This window comes from Mustela lutreola, chromosome 2, assembly GCF_030435805.1.
Source record: "Mustela lutreola isolate mMusLut2 chromosome 2, mMusLut2.pri, whole genome shotgun sequence".
NCBI classification, from domain to species: domain Eukaryota; kingdom Metazoa; phylum Chordata; class Mammalia; order Carnivora; family Mustelidae; genus Mustela; species Mustela lutreola.
Genome location: NC_081291.1, coordinates 176,365,305 through 176,384,384, shown reverse-complemented (window position 1 = coordinate 176,384,384; position 19,080 = coordinate 176,365,305). Strand labels below are relative to the sequence as shown.

Here is a 19,080-nt window from a genome sequence, read left to right as displayed (position 1 = left end):
TTGTCTTTTCAATTTGCAGTATAACCGAAAAGAATTCCAGCTCCATTCCTATGCTTGTGTCTATTGGGATCTTTCAACAAAGGATTGGGACACACGTGGGTGTCACAAAAGTGGGAACGCTGATAACTTCTTGTACTGTCACTGCAACCATACTACTAATTTTGCTGTGTTAATGGTAAGGATGTACACAGTAGTCTCTTTCCAGACACAAATTTCCCTTATACATAATTCTGGCGTGTGCTAATTGGAGATGTTTTGGGGGCTTAGTTTGCATAGATATTCAATCTAGATTAAATGAATAAGCAGGGAATGGAGGGATAAGACTAAAAAAGGAAGTGCTGGTAACAGCAAGGAAATAGAGCTTCCTGCAGTATGGTTTCAGGGTGGATGAGGTCAGTACCGTGTATTTAATACTGAGAAGGGAGCCCATGTGCAAAGAAGAGCTGATAGACTCCATTCAACTGATTCACATGTTGTGAAGCTTGAAGTTGTTATATCCAGAGGTAAGGCTGTATGGCTGTGTGTTGGGTGCGGGTTCAGTACATACTTAACTATGGATGGGCAGTTGAAACCTGTTACCCAACCTTTTTCCTTTGGAATAATCTAAGTTGCTAAGTTTATGCTAGAAGATAAAAGAGTAATAGCTCTTGAATTCATCCAATTTGTCCCACAGTTCCTTTATGTATTCCTTATATCTTAAATTTTTTAAAATTTGAGTATAGTTGACACACAATGTTACATTAGTTTCAGGTGTACAACATAGTGATTTCACAAGTTTCTACATTAGGCTATGCTCACCGCAAGTGTAGCTACCATCTGTCACCATGCAATGCTATTACAGTATCATTGACTATATTCCTTATGGTGTGCCTTTTATTCCTGTGGCTAATTTATTCCCAGAATCTTGTATTTCCCACTCCCCTTCACACATTCCCTCTGGCAGCCATCAGTTTGTGCTCTGTATTTTCAGATCTGATTATGCTTTTTGTTCATTCATTTTTTTTTTTTTAGTTTTCACATACGAGTCAAATCATATGATTTCTCTTTTTTTCTCAGTCCAACTTATTTCCCTTCGCATATAATCTTATAGGTTCATCATGTTGTCGCAAATGGCCCAAACTCATCCTTTTGATGGCTGCATAATATTCCATCATTCATATCTACCACATCTTCCTTAGGCATTCATCTATGAATGTATTCCTTACATCTTTTTTTTTTGGAGGGGGAAGGGCAAAGGGAAAGGGAGAGAGAGGGAATCTTAAGCAGGCTCCATGTCCAGCATGGATCTATAACCCTGATATCATGACCTGAGCCAAAATCAAATAAGCCACCCAGGCGTTCCTCCTTATACCTTTTGACTACAAAGCTACTCTGTACAAATAACTGATAACACTTAGTTCTGGTGTGTAGCTACAAGTGCACCTCTGAAAGTTCTTGGGCCGGCTCTTTGAAGAGAAGGACCTGTTTGTTCTGTTTCCAGAAATCTATTATTCTTCTAAATCCAAAAGTGTTAGTTTTTATACTTGATGGAATGATTTTATATGCTGTAGAATGGGGAGGGATGTAGTATCTTACACTTATTAATATTGTGAATCTTCCTGAGAAAAGCAAGTATTTTCATTCCCTAGGAGCTGTGAGGTAGACATCTTTGGGAAGTCAGTTGAGATCAGAACATACTGATACAACATATAATAACAAATTATAGAAACTCATGGGTTTTTTTGTTTTATTTTGTTTTGTTTTGTTTTTGAGAGGGGATAGGGCAGGGCAGAGGAAGAGGGAGAGAGACAGAATCTTAAGCAGGAGCAGGCTCCATGCCGAGTGTGGAGCCCAAGACAGAGCCTGAACTCACAACACTGAGATCATGATCTGAGCCAAAATCAAATGTTGGATGCTTAACCAACTGAGCCACCAGGTGCCCCAATATAGAACCATGTTTTATAATTTTTTTTCCCTTCCTTCCTGTCTATCATTTATTTCCTTTACTTACTTTAATGCACTGGATTTAACTTCCAGTATAATTTTTTGTTGTTGTTGTTTCAAGTTTTTGTTTATATTCTAGTTAGTTAACACATAGAATAATATTGGTTTCAGGAGTAGAATTTAATGACTCATCACTTACATATAATACCCAGTGCTCATCACAAGTGCTGTCCTTAATACCCATCAACCATCTAGCCCATCCTTCACTCCTCCATCAAGCCTCAGTTTGTTCTCTATAGTTAAGAGTCTCTTATGGTTTGCCTCCCTCTCATTTTTTTCTTCCCCTATTTTCAACTGTTTTGTTTCTCAAATCCACATATGAGTGAAATCCTATGGTATGTCTTTCTCTGACTTATTTAGCTTAGTATAATACACTCTAGCTCTATCCACATTGTTGCATATGGCAAAATTTTATTCTTTTTGATGTCTGAGTAATATTCCATTATGTATATACACCATTTAATTCTTTTTTTTTTTCCAAAGATTTTATTCATTTGTCAGAAAGAGAGAGAGAGAAAGCACACAAGCAGGCAGAGAGGCAGGCAGAGGAGGAGAGAGAGGCAGGCTCCCTGCTGAGCAAGGAGCCAGATGCGGGACTCGATCCGAGGACCCTGGGATCATGACCTGAGCCAAAGGCAGCGGCTTAACCCACTGAGCCACCCAGGCGTCCCCACCATTTAATTCTTTATCCATTCATCAGTGGATGAACTTTTGGGCTCTTACAATAATTTGGCTATTATTGATGATGTTGCTATAAACATCAGTGTGTGTGCCCCTTTGAATCACTATATTTGTATCCTCTGGAGTAAATACCTAGTAGTGCAATTGTTGAATGGTAGGGTAGTTGTATTTTTAACTTTTCAAGGAAACTCCATACTGTTTTCCAGAGTGTTACCCAGTTTGCATTCCCACCAGCACTATAAGAGAGTTCTCCTTTCTCCACATCTTTGCCAACAACTCTTATTTCCCGTGTTGTTAATTTTAGCCATTCTGACAAGTGTGAGGTTATACTTTTCTTATTTTAATGATCAAAGCCTTTCTTAATTGATTTTGATCATTTTCTAACATATTACAGAGAGATCTACTTTTTTTTTTTAAGATTTTATTTCTTTATTTGAGAGGTAGAGAGCAAGCATGAGGAGTAGGCAGGACAGAGGGAGAAACAGACTCCCACTGAATGCAGAGCCCAATATGGGGCTCGATCCCAGGATCCTGGGATCATGACCTGAGCCAAAGGCAGATGCTTCACAGGCTGAACTACCCATGTGCCGCTGGAGTTCTGATTTCTTAATAAGAAAATAATAAAGATAAAATTTTAACTTTTTTGATATCTTAAAGATCATCAGCATCATTCACTAGCTGTGTAAAGCTTGGGTTGCTATATATATTAAATGATACAGACTACATTGTCATAGTTATTTTTCTTCTTACCTGAGGTCAAACTTTCAGCTGTTTCTTATCATTAATGTCTGAGTCTGCCTCAGTGCCTACCACTCACATTTGTAATTAGTTTTGGGTTGCCAAATTTTTTAAAAGGCTGATTAAGATTGTATATAAAGTAGGAGCAGATAGGCTCTAATCAAATAGATGATTTCTAAGGCCTGATGAGCTCTATATATTCTATGATTCTTTGGTATTTACTCAATATAGTGTACACAAGAAGTAATATGAAATCTTTGTTTTTAAAATGAAATTTATTTTATTTTTGTTTTCTTCCTATAAAAGCAGTACATACTTATTGCATAAGGTATGAAAGTTTATCTATTAAATAGAAATATACTAATATGGAAAAATATTTATAACATCTTTAATTAACATGGCAATTCAAATTAAAATATGTTAACAAACTGCTATATATTTGTACAAGAGACATAGGTAATATTTGTAGATATATTATAAAAAAGATCACCTCTGGGGAAGAGATAGGATTTTAAGAGATAGGGTGGTATGATATGGGGGTAAGAGATAACTATGGGCTTTTTTTAATGCTTCTATATTACTTTCATGTTATATAAATATTACTTTCTAATTTTTTAAATTGTTAAAGACAGGCAAAAAATTATATATACCCTACTCAATGGCCATGATTATTACCTCACCAGATTTCTAAGAGTACATACTCACATGCAGTATACTTATCTATGAATAAATACTTGGCATAGATACATTAGACAAAAATGAGATCTCCTTTTAAAAAAATATTACAGGATCACATAAACATCTTTCCATGTCTAAAAAATATTTCTGCAACTTTAATTTTAGTGCATTAGCTTACATATGCAGATTTCCTCTTAGATTATAATTACACCTAAAAATAATGTAAGGGATAAATGAAATAACTTCAGCCAACTTTAATCTAATCCAAACAACTTTGATTTTAAACATTGAGGAGAAGTATACATGTTTTCCCTAACAGACAGATAACTGTTCTCAACACTACTTCATATAGACTGCTTAGAGATAAGGGGTTCATTTATTTCCTTTTAAAACTTCTCAAGTTTTACAAAAAGATGTATCTGGCAACTATCTGGTATTTTGACCAATGTAACTTTTTATGATGACTTTCATAGACATTTCAGGAATGGTTATTTATAAATAAAAGTCTTAACTTATTTTCCAGAGTTTCAAAAAGAACTATAAATATCCTGAATCACTAAACATACTATCCAGCGTTGGATGTGCCCTGTCCATTACTGGTCTGGTTCTCACAATTATATTTCAGATTGTCACCAGGTAAGAAAGGCTGCATGCTCTTCTTATGAGAGAAATTGCTATCCTGATATTATTTCCTCTGCACATATTCTCACCAGAATACAGTCTTTTGGAACTACAGGGAAATCAGATTTAGTTCAAAGTGGGTCTATTGTGCATTCCTACCTGGTTTTCTTCTTAAACTCAAGATGTATCAAGGTGAACTCATCTTTCCTTCAGAATTGTTTCTCCCTACTAAATTCCTTTATAAATGTTTTCTCAGGTGTGTAAATTCAGAGTTTTTTATTTTAAAGGCATTGCTGTTTAAAAATCTTTCCTGAAGTTTTACTTAAAAAATTAAGAACTGGCAGAAAAGTCGAGAGAACACTGAACAATCATATACCCTTCACCTAGATTCATTAAATTATTAATATTTTACTTTATCTGTCTTTCTACTCTGTCCTGAAATTTTTTTTTAAAAAAAAATTTTTTTTTTATTTATTTATCAGAGAGAGAGAGGGGGAGAGAGCAAGCACAGGCAGACAGAATGGCAGGCAGAGGCAGAGGGAGAAGCAGGCTCCCTGCTGAGCAAGGAGCCCGATGTGGGACTCGATCCCAGGACGCTGGGATCATGACCTGAGCCGAAGGCAGCTGCTTAACCAACTGAGCCACCCAGGCGTCCCATGTCCTGAAATTTTGAAAGTAAGTTGTAGGCATCATGACTGTCATGTCTAAATTCTTCAAGTATTTCCTAAGAACAGGGGTATTCTCCTCTATAGTATAATACCATTCCTCACTCAGGAAATTCAGCTCAAGCAATTTACAATTTTTAACACTAATTTAATATTACTGTGTTAATATATATCCCATATTAAAATTTTTCCAGTTGTCCCAGTAATGTTCATTATAGTTGGGTTTTTTCCTTCCAATTCATTCAGTTTTCATGTCTCTTTAGTCTCATTTAGCCTAAAATAATTCCTCTGATTTTTGTGTATTTTGGTCTTTTAGGGCATTAAATCTTTTGAGATGCTCAGGTCAGTTATGTTGTAAAATAGAGTATTCTAAGTTTAGGCTTTGTCTGTTACTCATAATTAGATACAGATTAAATATTTTTATGAGAATACTAAATCATTAAGTCTTTTTCAGTGTGATAGAGCAAGAAGCACGCAATGTCAGTTTGTCCCATTATTGGTTCTATTACATTTGGTCTCTTGTTTACAGTAGTGTCTACCGGATTTTTACACACTAAAGGTTCACATTTTTCCTTTTGTAAGTAATAGATAATCAGTGGGACGAAACCTTATGATTGTGTGACTGTCCTGTTCCTCAACTCTTACTCAATGGTTTCAGTGTCCACCAATTGTCCTTACTGGAATATATTACTACACTGATGGCTGAAAATGATGATTTTTTTCTTATCTATTATTCTTTCTACATTTAGTCACTGTATTCTTTTGTAAAGTAGTGTACTCTTCACTGTAATCAGAGGAAATCTTTCTTCATGTTGTTTTGGCATGTCCCTATCAGCCTATTTATTTCAGATACAGCTAGATGACCTAAGCACATTTTTTCACTTTCTCTGCCTCATACTTAGAATCAGCCCTTTGTTCAAAGAGCCAGAATTCCATTTGGTTCTTCTTCTTTACCTATCATACTTAATGAGTCTCTTGTCATTCATTTTAAGTTTTTATACTGAATGCTAACTATGGACCAAGCACCATGTGCAAATTAAGCACCATGATTATGAATGAGACAAGTAAGCTCCATCTCTCCTGGTATTTACATTCCTGATGTTATACAAATATATACAGAATTAAGTATATAATTACAAATAGTGGTAAGTGCCTCGAAGGAAAACTCCATGCCATGTAATTACAGATCTGTCATGTAAAAGAAAATGGCTCTTATGTCTGTCCTTTCATTTGTATTTCTATTATAATCACTTTTCCAAAAAAATTTTTTATTAACATATAATGTATTACTTGTTCCAGGGACACAGGTGTATATTTCATCAGTTTTACACAATTCACAGCACTTACCATAGCACATACCGTCCCCAATGTCCATCTGTCATAATCACTCTTGAACAATTATTTGATCCCATGTGAATGACTTGCAGTACCTGAAAAATTAGTTTCTTTGCCTAAAATTTTCCTCCTTCCAGTCATCATCAGATTTTTTTTCATTCTCTATCAACATGGTTCTTAGCAGTATTGATGTCGTAGACATCACTGAAAACTCCTCAGGAAACAAAGATAAAAATCTTAAAAATGGCATTGCTTTTTAAATTGTGAATCAAATAGTTTTCTTTGTTCATAGACAGGGTCCCATATAATTATATGAAATTTATATATAATGTGTATAAGTTATAATAAATTTTATATATATTTAAATATATAAAATATATTACATAATATATAAATTATAATATATGTTATATATAAAATAATATAATATTAATTCTCAGAAGATAGTAATATACCAAAGAGCCAGCATATATGAAAATAGCCTGTTCTCCCTATGGATTATAATTTGTTTGACATAAGAAAAAACTAACTTTGTTTTTATATTTAAAAAATCATTTTATATAAAAGGATTCCTTTGAGTACCTTTTTCAGTTCTGGTTATTAAGTTTTCTAGAGACTGAATGAAATTTTGAATTATCCTGAAAATCTCAACTAAAGCATCTAGAGAATGAACAGAGTTCATACAATTTTTATGGATTAAATATATGCTTTTTATGCATCTTCCTAAAGACTGAGAAGTTTCATGATGGAATGTTATAAAATCATAAAGGATATGTAATTAGCAAACAGATTTATTCATCAGATTCTAGAATTAAAAATGGATACTTGAAAACAATAGGATTTTAGGCACAGTAATAAATTTAGGGAAATAGTTATTTCGAGAGGACTTGTAGTCTGAAAAACCTAGAAGAGCTTGGGTGGTACTGAATGGAGATTCTATAGCTTTTGTTAATATATGACTGCATAGCATAGTATACGGAGAATTGTAATATGTCAGTAGAGGGGACTTCAGGGTATATTTGCCTTTACCCACTAAGGAAAACAATACATGCACAGTAAAGAGAATATGAGACTTCACATTTGAGATCAACCTTATTTAGGGCAACCTTGAATTCTCTGCTAATCTGGAAATACACATGTGGGCCACCAGAGAACACACTTGTGAGGAGCACACAATCACACACATTCTCTCTTTCTCTCTTGCACTGCCTTCTAAAGACTACTGGCAAATAATGCCAGCTTACAGACAAAGTGAGAAAATGCTGTTCTTTTCTAGCAAATATCTTAGCTAAAGATGAGAAGAAAAAGACCCACAAAGTTTTAAGGAGCACTTGGTTCCATACCGAGAAATTACCTTTTCAAATGAAGAAACAGTGATCAAGCATGTTTTATATTAACTAGCTCATTCACAACATCTTGACCATTTTACTATTAACAAGTTATTTCCTAAATTATGGTCCTCAAGATACCAATCCTTGGGAGGTAATCCATGGAAAAATGGTTATGAAATGTCTTACAGAAGACACATGTGAAATTTTGTTGAGTGTAAGCCTTTCAGAGAAATAGTAATCATTAGTCTTCTCAAAATATCTTTAGTAGCAGCAATAGACCATGACACAAATTTTAAATATTTTTATTTAATTTAAAATGTTTATGGAAGCCTTACTCTTTAAATGTAATGTAAGCTAAATATTATACCATTTTGTTTTAAACTTATAAAGGTAGTCTAAAATTATATTTGACTTTATTGTTTTAAAATCCATACTTGGATTTTTTAAAATCTAAAATAGTTCTTAAAATGCAAGAGACTTTCTCTACATTTGAACATGGATTCATCTACTAATATGCAATAGTTTCCTATTTTTAAATGTAAAAAATCCATTTAGAGCCTTTCTATATATAGCCTTTGTATATGTTTGTAAATCTAGAGGAGAACCTATTGTCTATTGTGGTAGAAGAAACTGTCCGAAAAGTTAGTGGCTTAAAACATTTATTTCTTATCTCTAATGATTCTTTGGCTTCACTGGGCTCAGCTGTATGGTTCTTCTGTTGGTCTCTTGTGGGTCTCCTGTGAGACTTCAATCAAGTGGTGGGTAGAGTTGGACCCACTGGGGCTCATCTTGGAGCTGGAACATCTGGGTCTTTCTCCATCTCCATATCATCCCAGAGGATTCCTATGTGGTTTCTTTAGCAGGTTAACTAAATGTTTTACCTGGTGGCTCAGAACTCCCAGGAGAACGAAGGGGAAAGCTTTTTAATACTTTCATGGGAAAAGTGACTTTATGGGATCCTTCCTCTATTAAAAAAAGATTTAAAAACTTTGAAAGTTTTAAAACTTGTGTTTTACAACTGTACTGGTATAAAGGTGAACATATTAATATATGCTCCTATTTGTACTTTGACCTATAAAAGTTAATTCTTTCCCCTTCTTTTTTTTTCTTTTTTTAAGATTTTCTTTATTTATTTGAGAGCAAGCATGAGAGGAGAGAAGATCAGAGAGAGAAGCAGACTCCCCATGGAGCTGGGAGCCCAACACAGGAATTGATTCTGGGACTCTGGGATCATGACCTGAACAAGAGGCAGTTGCCTAACCAACTGAGCCACCCAGGCACCCAATTCCCTTCTGGTTTTAAAAGGAGTTAAAACTTTTCTGTGGGTTGTTAAAGTATCACTGGCCCCAGTAGTGCTTTATCTGGTGAATAAGTTCACAGGCCAGGCCTTCTGGTGCATTTCATTAGTTAGAGCAAGTCACAGGCTGGCCCCAGAAGGGGCTACACAGGGTATGGATACCTGAAAGAAGCATTCTGTGGGGGTCCTCTCTGAAAACTAGCTGTCACCTTTGATTACAACATAGTTTGACAGAAAGATATATCAACCTGTTTTCTCTAACTCACCTCTTTGTGGAAATGCGACAATAGCGAGCTCTTCTGGTGTACTCGGGAAGTTAGACTTAAGAGCTGGACCACTGGGTTAAGAGTTGGATTTCCACTGGATAATAATATTTCTGTGTTCTCTCACAGTTTCACTAGAGTTTATTTTTTGCGTGTGTTTTATTTGTTTAATCATATATACTTCTTTGTTTTCAGGAACGTCAGAAAAACTTCAGTAACCTGGGTGTTGGTCAGTCTGTGTGTATCCATGTTGATTTTTAACCTCCTCTTTGTGTTTGGAATTGAAAACTCCAATAAGAACTTAAAGAAAAGTGATAGTGACACCAATAAGCCTGACTCTAACAGAAATGAAATACTGCCCCAAGACACTGTGTACGACCCGAATCCCAAGTGCACTGTGGTTGCTGCGTTGCTGCACTATTTCCTGTTGGTGACGTTTAGCTGGACTGGCCTCAGTGCTGCCCAGCTCTATTTCCTTCTCATTAGGACCATGAGGCCTCTTCCTCAACGTTTCATTCTGTTCATCTCTTTAATTGGATGGGGTAAGCATTTGCCTTTCCGCTTACTCAGAAATTTAATTTTGTTGAAATAACCTAATTTTAACAACCTAATGGCACAAGGGGAGATGGAATCGAGCAGTCACTAGGAGTGCGCCTTCTGCCTGGTTGCTTACACTCCTGGGAAGGAGGAAGATGTGATCAGGCAGCTGTCCTAGTCACAGCTAGGACAAACTAACCTTGAGATGTTAATTTCCGTTCACATCTCTGTTAGTTTCATTTGAAATTTAGACCATATATGATTAACTTTCTAGCTACTTAAAAAAAAAGTTTCGAGAACATCAAGAGTGATTCTAACAAAAATAATTTGAAAAATTTATTGGGTTCCAGCAAAGAATTGTGTGAATGATATCTAATTTAAATTTATTCAAGGGAAAGAGGAATTAGGCAGTTTAAGAATGGAAATTGTGGTAAGAGTTACAAAGAAATCAGAAATGTTTAAGACTAGTAGGTACAGCCAAAAGAAAAAGAAAGAGGCCAGCATTTACCGAAAAATTATGTCCTCCATCGACCCACATCTATAGATCATTAGGTATGTTGGCTGCAGTGGAAGAAGAGTACAGTCTTGAAAAGGGTCAGATGTGTAACTCATTAATGTTCTTCTATAATTAATTCCAGTCTTGAGTAAATTATTAATTCAATGGCTCTCTTTTACCACATAGGTGTCCCGGCTATAGTAGTGGTTGTAACAGTGGGAATTATTTTTTCTCAGAGCGATTCACAATGGGAGTTAAATTACCGACAAGAAGAAATGTGAGTTTATATATATATTTTTAAATGTCCATTCATTTGATATAAGAGTGTAACTGTTCAGTGATTGAGTCCAAGTGTCACTGTATGTATGTGTCCCACCTTATAAGTATCATAAGTGAGCATTTCAAATTCTTAAACAATACATTATATTTTAAATGTAGTGACATGAAAGTTTCCTATGAAAAATCCTTTTATAAAGCTAGTTATTACCTTCTAAATTTATAACCTAAACTTTGTTAGATTTGTCTTCTTTTATTAAGGCTAAAAATCATAGGACACAATATGTGTGCTCCTTAGTAACCCTTTATCTTAGTTTTCTTATCTAGGAAATAGGAATAACAATGAAGTAATGTCTACTCTGAGATCACAGTTAGGGGTCAAGAAAGTATGAAGATGTTTTATAATTTGAAGAGCACTATCTGTACTTATGACTGGTTTTGTGTTGATATGATTAGAATGAATGTTTTATGATGATTTATCACACATAAAAAAATTCTCCCTGAGATTATAGTGTGAATAGTTGTTACTATTGGAAATACCCAACTGCATGGTGTTTGCTTTTTCTGTGAGGTAGGAGAAAAGAAATTTGAGCTGAGGGGTGCCTGGGTGGCTCAGTGGGTTAAGGGTCTGCCTTTGGCTCAGGTCATGATCTCAGAGTCCTGAGATCGAGCCCCACATTGGGCTTCCTGCTCAGTGAGGAGTCTGTTTCTCCCCCTCCCTCTGCTCTTCCCACCTCCTTATGCTCTCTCTCTCTCTCCCTGTTTCTCAGATAAATAAATAAAAGTCTTAAAAAATAAAAAAGAAATCTGAGTTGGAACTCTTTATGGGTATTAATTTTTTTTTTTTAAAGATTTTATTTGCTTGTCAGAGAGAGAGAAAGAGAGGGAGCGAGAGCACAAGCTGGAGAGAGGCAGTTAGAGGGAGGAGCAGGCTCCCAGCTGAGCAAGGAGCCTGATGTAGGCCTCCATCTCAGGACCCTGGGATCATGACCTGAGCTGGATGCAGAGGCTTAACCAACTGAGATACCCAGGAACCACTTTATGTGTATTTCTGCTACCAAATGGCAACTGCTCTATAATTTATCCTCCCCTCTCATTTTATAATTCAACCATTCTTACCCCTTGGATTTCACCTTAAGTCTAAAAGCAACTAAAACAAAACAAAACAAAACAAAACAAAACAAAACTCTTGGAAATGTGCCAGTACAGCCAAGGGAAGATTGTGGTGTTAGGGTGCATACCTATTTTCAAGGTTGATCAGGCCCAACTTAAGAGTAGGAGACTATCTACCAATTTTAGGAGCCAAGTACTCCAAGTAGTACTTTTTCTGTTTAATTATGGTTAAATATCTTTTAATAAAATTAAAAAATTTAATGCCACAATTACAGATCAGGAGTAAGAAAATAAGCTGCATAGATAAGAAATGTGTTCATCTTCTTCATTTGAAACTTCTGATGGTGACTTATTTAGTCACCAAAGAAGCTTCTAGAGTTCTGAAAGTACTTCTCAGAAGGATTTCTTTAAATTCTCATCAAGTGCCCTCCCATTTCTTCTGTGTAGGAGATGGCAGAATGGAGAATGACAGGAAGGTTGTTCTCCAGTTAGCAATGAAAAGAATGCCAGAAGTCCTGAAGATAAACTCACTAGCTCTCACCATTTTATTTAAGGATACACCTATTCTGTCTGTTAATAGAGTATAGGCATTCCTTTTTACTTTTTATTTCATTATAGAGATTTGAACTTCCCGGTTTTCTTCTAGGTCATTCAGATTAGAAATATGATTTCAAATAATTTAAATTGTAACAACATTCCAATACAAGACAATGTAGAAATCCTTTGATGTGTATAATAATACTGTTATACCTGCAAGGAAAGAAAACATACATTAATTGAATGCCAAATACATGCCAGGGCTTCTCATGTCATTTTGTTAATACCCAAATGCTCGCCTGATACTGGCACTGGGGTGTCTAATGGGACATCTTGTGGTCTTCCCTCCCAAACTTGCTCTTCTTATCATGTTTCCTATTTCAGTTAATGGTAGTTCTGTCCTTCCCAGTACTCAGGTCAAAGGATTTGGAATCAGCCTTAATCTTCCTTCATCTCACATCTAACCTAGAAATAAATCCATTGCTTTACTTTTGCATATATGTGGAATCAGACTCTTTCCCAACATTTCCTCTTCTCACCCAAGCCACCAGATTATTGTAATAAACTCCTAGCCGATTTCTTACTTTTACATGTGCTCTTCTATTATCCCTGCATCTAGCAAGACTAATAATTCCAAAACTCAAGATAGATAATTAAATAATGGGCAGAAGACATGAATAGACATTTTTCCAAAGAAGACATCCAGATAGCAAATAGATACTTTGAAAAGATGTTCAACATCACTCATCATCAGGGAAATAGAAATCAAAACTACAATGATATCACCTTACACCTGTCAGAATGGCTAAAACAAAACACAAGAAACAACAAGCATTGGCAAAGATGCAGAGAAAAGAGAACCCTCTTGCATTGTTGGTGGGAATGCAAATTGGAGCAGTCACTGTGGAAAACAGTATGGAGGTCTTTAGGGTTTTCTATATACAGCATCATGTCACAAAGAAGAAATTTTTGGATTTTTGTTGTTGTTGTTATTCACTGCTAATATCTGATATCTAGAACTAGATATCACATAGCATGTATCCTGTTAATACTTACCAAATAGATGAATTCATTCTTGTGACAATGCCAAGAAGTGATTACTATACTTTACTGATGAGGAAAAAAAAAAAATCCAAAATACCACCCAAACCATTTGCAACAATAACAACAAAAACCTCAAAACAGATGCAGTGAGGTTAAATAACTATTAAAATATTCTTAAGCATTAAACTTTAAAAATGCCCATGAATAAGTGACTATGTAAATAACCAAAAAAAATAATGGAGTAGTATTCAGCTATATAAAAAAAAATGACAGTCTTTATAATCACATCTAGAGTGATCTTCAAGATACATTGTTAAGTGATAAAAGTACAATATGTTATTATTTGTTTAAAAATCAGAAAAAAAATATTCACTAGCATATGCATAACCTAAATCCAGAGGAATACACAAGAGACATTGATTAGCACTGGTGATAGAAACTAGGTGACGAGGCATAGTCGTACGGAGGGATAGTTATAGGGAGAGTGGTATCTCTATGATGACTTGTACCTTTAAAATTTTGAGTCACCTAGATGTGCTACATGTTCACAAATGAGCGAAAACAGTTACTTGCCTGAAGTCAGACACCTAGTGAGTGACAGAATGACATTTACATTTGGGACTGCCTGATTTAAAAGTATTTTCTTTTCACTAGCCCATATATCAGGAAATATGGTAGAACTAAGTATTTCTTTTTTTTTTTTTTTCCCTAGTGGATGAATTCTTGAAAGTCATTTCAAATATATAGAATGCAAAGAGCTATTGGGTTTTAGCAGTTCTCTCAGTAACGTTAATAGCCCAGAGAATCAGTATGTATAACTTTTTTAATCTACTAAAATCATTTTTTTCTCCTCATAGCTGCTGGCTAGCAGTTTCAGGAAACGACGGTCTTATAACAAGCTCATTGTTGTGGTCATTCATGATGCCTGTCACCATTATCCTCATCAACAATATTGTTATATTTATTATCATTATAGTCAAAGTGATATGGAAGACTAACCAGAATCTGACAAGGTAAGATTACCCATTAGTGGGATGCTCTCAGGCATTCCTCATACAGTACATAATATACCACCACAATGCATCCACAGATTCTAAAAGAGTCTTCAGACTTCTGGGACAATGACAAGGATATGTGGTTTGCAGGGTGGATTTTCTTTTAAATTTTGTCTCAGAAAGTAAATCTTCTCATCTTCCAATAATATGGAACTACATTAACACTCTTCAGTGCTGTATAAGCCCAACTAAAAACTAAATCCAAAGACTTCAAAAAAAGAAAATTTCTCCCCCAATCCCAAATATGCAAGAAATCAGATTTGAATCATTAAGGAAATGAGAAGATTGAGAGAAGATGCTGGTAACTGCATTTCATTTTACAAACTAGTAGCTTCAGGTTATATTTTGCAAGTGTTTCTTTTCTTTTCTTTTTTTTTTTTTTTTTAAAGATTTTATTTATTTGACAGAGAGAGAGAAATCACAAGTAGGCAGAGAGGCAGGCAGAGAGAGGGGAGAAAGCAGGTTCCCTGCAGAGCAGAGAGCCCGATGTGGGGCTCGATCCCAGGACCCTGGGATCATGACCTGAGCCGAAGGCAGAGGCTTTAACCCACTGAGCCACCCAGGTGCCCCTGCATGTGTTTCTTGAATCTGATAGTGGCTTTACTTTTTTAAATTAGTTTAAAACATAAAAATTGGGAGATTTAAAAATTATATTTTCTCTTGAAAAAATTGGAACATCTGGCAACTTTGTGTCCACATATCCTCAGGTGGGACATGTGTACTCTGGTCTATCAGTTCCCATGTGTTCTTCTTACTATAACCTTCCTGACCTCAATAAGCCTTTTCATTGTTGTACCTGGTAAACAAAAAGCTTTCCATGGAGAGGTAAAGAACAGAAACTATTAAACAGGTATACTCTCTTTATCCATACCTTCAACATCACAATTGGTTAGAACACGGTGTTAATGAGGCCATGAATCCAGGTTTAATTTTATAAGACTCCATTTACTCCCAGTACATTTATTATAAGCACATCTGTGAGCTTTGTTAGTCACCAAGTGGATTCATTTGGTATGAGCAGTTGGGTGAAAACAACTGACATTAGTGGGAATATCATCTTAACTGTGTGCTTTACTGATCAAGAGTGAGTATCATCTTTCCGATATGAACGGTAATCCATATTGAGGGAAAATGTGGGGGAAAAGACTATCACTGATAATCATTCAAACCTTTGTTTTATTAGCAGTGCAGAAACATCTTGGTAAAATCTTCTTAGCCTAATTGCAGAGTAAGTTATATTTCCTTTATACAAAGCAGTATCATTTTGGCCACAGACAGCAACAGATTTGTATTTCTAGATTTTGGCTGACGGTTCGTGGTTCTTAAATTGGCTTAGTCACAGTAAAAAAGCAGGTTACAAGTTAATTGTTTAACAAATTATCTTTCATGTATCAATTAGCTTTTGTTGCATAGTAAACCACCCCAGAACTTACTGGCTCAAAGTGACAAATATTTATTATTTGCTGTAAGTTTGAGTGTTGGTCAGGTACTTGTTCTTTTCTTCACAGACTTGATTATGGATGGACGGTCTTAGATGACTTATTTTTGTGTCTGGTGGTGGTTGGGTGATTGATTTTGAGTAGAAGCTGCTCATTTGGGAAAGCTAATCTCTGTTCTGTATAGTCTTTCATCAACAATAAGGCCAGTACAGGCTTCTCAATATAGTGGTGTCAGGGTGCCAAAGAACAATAAAAAAAGGCCAGCTCTACTGAGAAAAATGCTTTCAAGCTTCTGCTTGTGCCAATAATTGCTAAGATCCTATTGGTAAGTCATGTGGCTGAGTTCAGATTCCTACATTTCTATATCTTAATAACCTTTCATTCTCATATCAACCTACAACATGGCAAGGTCCCAGATGCCCAGAAAAGGAGTTTCTCACTGACTGATCACCAAGATAAAATTCCTTTCCAAAGAAAACATTGATTTGTGTGTGTGTGTGTGTGTGTGTGTGTGTGTGGTACTTGCTTGCAGTAGAATGTAAAGGACTGTTTATGCCTGAGCTTTTAAGCAAGTATCACTGTATTCCTTAATGAAGCTTGCTAAATCAGATTTTACCCAGTTGTAGGTCTAACATGGTTTTCTGCCTAATGCATAATATTGTTAAATAGTATATATGGCCATCTGAATATTCACAATTAGAGGGTAACACATATTAATAAGTAAAATGATATTAATAAATAAAACCATGTTTTATTTCTTGCTTTCTCTTACCTAGCACAAAAAAGGTTTCATTCCTAAAGAAGATTCTTAGTACGTTATCTATTACAGTTGTTTTTGGAGTTACCTGGATTCTGGCATACTTTATGCTGATTGGTAATGATGACGTCAGGAATATCTTCAGCTACATGTTCTGCCTTTTCAACACTACTCAGGTATGGTGTGGATTAGTCTGAAGGTAGCAGATCATGCAGTGGTAGGGATGATATTACCCTGGACTAAACTAATGGTGACTTTAAAGGTCATTGCTTGGATACCTTTAGGAGATTATTTTCAATACATTTTGAAGAGGAAAGAAAGCTCTTTATGACTTCTCTCATAAGGTACAGTTCATGGGCACAGTTCATAGACTATAATTACAGTATGGTTAGACCACATTAGTCCCTCTTCTCTTAGCAGAAGAGGTTTTGTCCAGCAACTGGCTTGGCAAACACCTCCTGATTCCTTTTCTCCCATGTAATAGGTTCATGGCAGCTCCTCACCGTAGTTGATATGGTTGATATGGATAATGTTACGGTTACTGTTGGAGCTTAGACCCTTGTGGGGTTGGCTGAATTTTTTTCTTTATCTCTCTTTTTAAATTTTTATAAAATTATGTCATTTATCTTAAAAAAAACTTTATTGAGGAACAATTGGGACTAATTGGCAGATACAATTGTATATATTTAAAGTGTATAACATGACAATTTGATATACATATATATTACGGAATAATTACCAAGATCAAAATAATTAATACATCCATCACCTCACGTAATTGTTGAGGATTTAAGCATTTACATTCATCAGGGATACTGGCCTGAAATTTTCTTTTCTGTAGTATTCTTGTCTAGCTTGGTATCAGGGTAATGCTGACCTTATAAAACAAGTTTGGAAGTGTTCCGTCCTCTTCAGTCTTTTTGAAAGAGTTTGAGAAGAATTGGTATTAATTATTTTTTAAATTCTTGTTGGAATTCACCTGTGAAGTAATCTGATCCTGGGCTTTTCATTATCAGGAGGTTTATGATTACTTATTCAATCTCCAAACTTTTTATTGGTCTGTTCAGTTTTTCTGTTACTTTGTTATTCAGTGTTGGTAAGTTGTGTGTGAATGTTTTATTTCATTTCTTTTAAATTTATTGATAATTGCTTTGTGGCCATGAATTGGTATATCTTGTTAAAGTATTTATCCTTGGAAAGAATGTGCATTCTGCAGTTGTTGTGTGTAGTGTTCTAAAAATGTCAGTAGGGTCAAAGTGATTGTTAGTAATGTACAGATTTTCTATCCTTACCAATATTTTTGTCTGTTTCTCTCAATTGCTGAAAGAGGAGTATTAATATCTCTAACTGTGATTGTGAATTTGTCTATTTTCCCTTTAATTCTATCAATTTTTGCTGCATACATTTTGAAGTTCTGCTAATAGATCCATATACATTTATGGTTGTGATATCTTCTGAGTAAATTGGCCATTTATCCTTTGGAAATGTTCCTCTTTAACTCTGAGTACTCTTTGTCATAAAGTCTATTTTATCTGATCTCCAACCTTCTTATGCATTTTGGCTGAATTGTATATATTTTTTAAATCCATTCACTTTCAACTTGTGCTTTTACATTTAAAGTATGTATCTGGGGGCTCCTGGGTGGCTCAATGGGTTAAAGCTTCTGCCTTCAGCTCAGGTCATGATCCTGGAGTCCTCGGATCGAGCCCCGCAATGGGCTCTCTGCTCAGCAGGGAGCCTGCTTCTCCATCTCTCTCTGCCTGTCTCTCTGTCTACTTGTGATCTCTGTCTGTCAAATAAATAAATAAAATCTTAAAAAAAAAATAAAGTATGTATCTGGTACATAGCAAATAGGCAGGTCTTACCCCTTTGTTCATTCTGACAATCTCTGTCTTTTAATTAGAGTGTTTAGTACATTTAAAGCTGATGTGATTATTAATATGGGTGATTTATATCTACCATTTTACTATTTGTCTTCTGTTGTCATTCTAGTTCTTTATTCCTCTGTTTACTTTCATTTTTGAAGGATATTATCATGAAAATGGAATAATGGGTTGATAGTTTTTTTTCCCCTTTTAGTGTTATGAAGTCATTTCACAAACTTGCTCCAGTTTCTGATGAGACATCCTGAATGTTTCATATTCTTTTCCCCCTGTATGTAATGAATTATTTCCTTTGGTTGCTTTCAAGATTTTATCTTTATCTTTGATTTTTAGCATTTTCCTTTGCATTTA

General features: G+C 35.2%; 1 protein-coding gene across 1 annotated transcript in view; it reads left to right on the top strand.

Moving 5' to 3' along the window:
- Positions 1 to 19,080, top strand: part of ADGRG7 (adhesion G protein-coupled receptor G7) — a 67,723-nt gene that overhangs the window by 39,536 nt on the left and 9,107 nt on the right. Inside the window, exons 10-15 of the mRNA XM_059164346.1 lie at positions 20 to 175; positions 4,604 to 4,716; positions 9,788 to 10,134; positions 10,812 to 10,902; positions 14,453 to 14,608; positions 16,866 to 17,022. Coding sequence (XP_059020329.1) covers positions 20 to 175; positions 4,604 to 4,716; positions 9,788 to 10,134; positions 10,812 to 10,902; positions 14,453 to 14,608; positions 16,866 to 17,022 — 1,020 coding nt within the window. The remainder of the gene's footprint in view (positions 1 to 19; positions 176 to 4,603; positions 4,717 to 9,787; positions 10,135 to 10,811; positions 10,903 to 14,452; positions 14,609 to 16,865; positions 17,023 to 19,080) is intronic.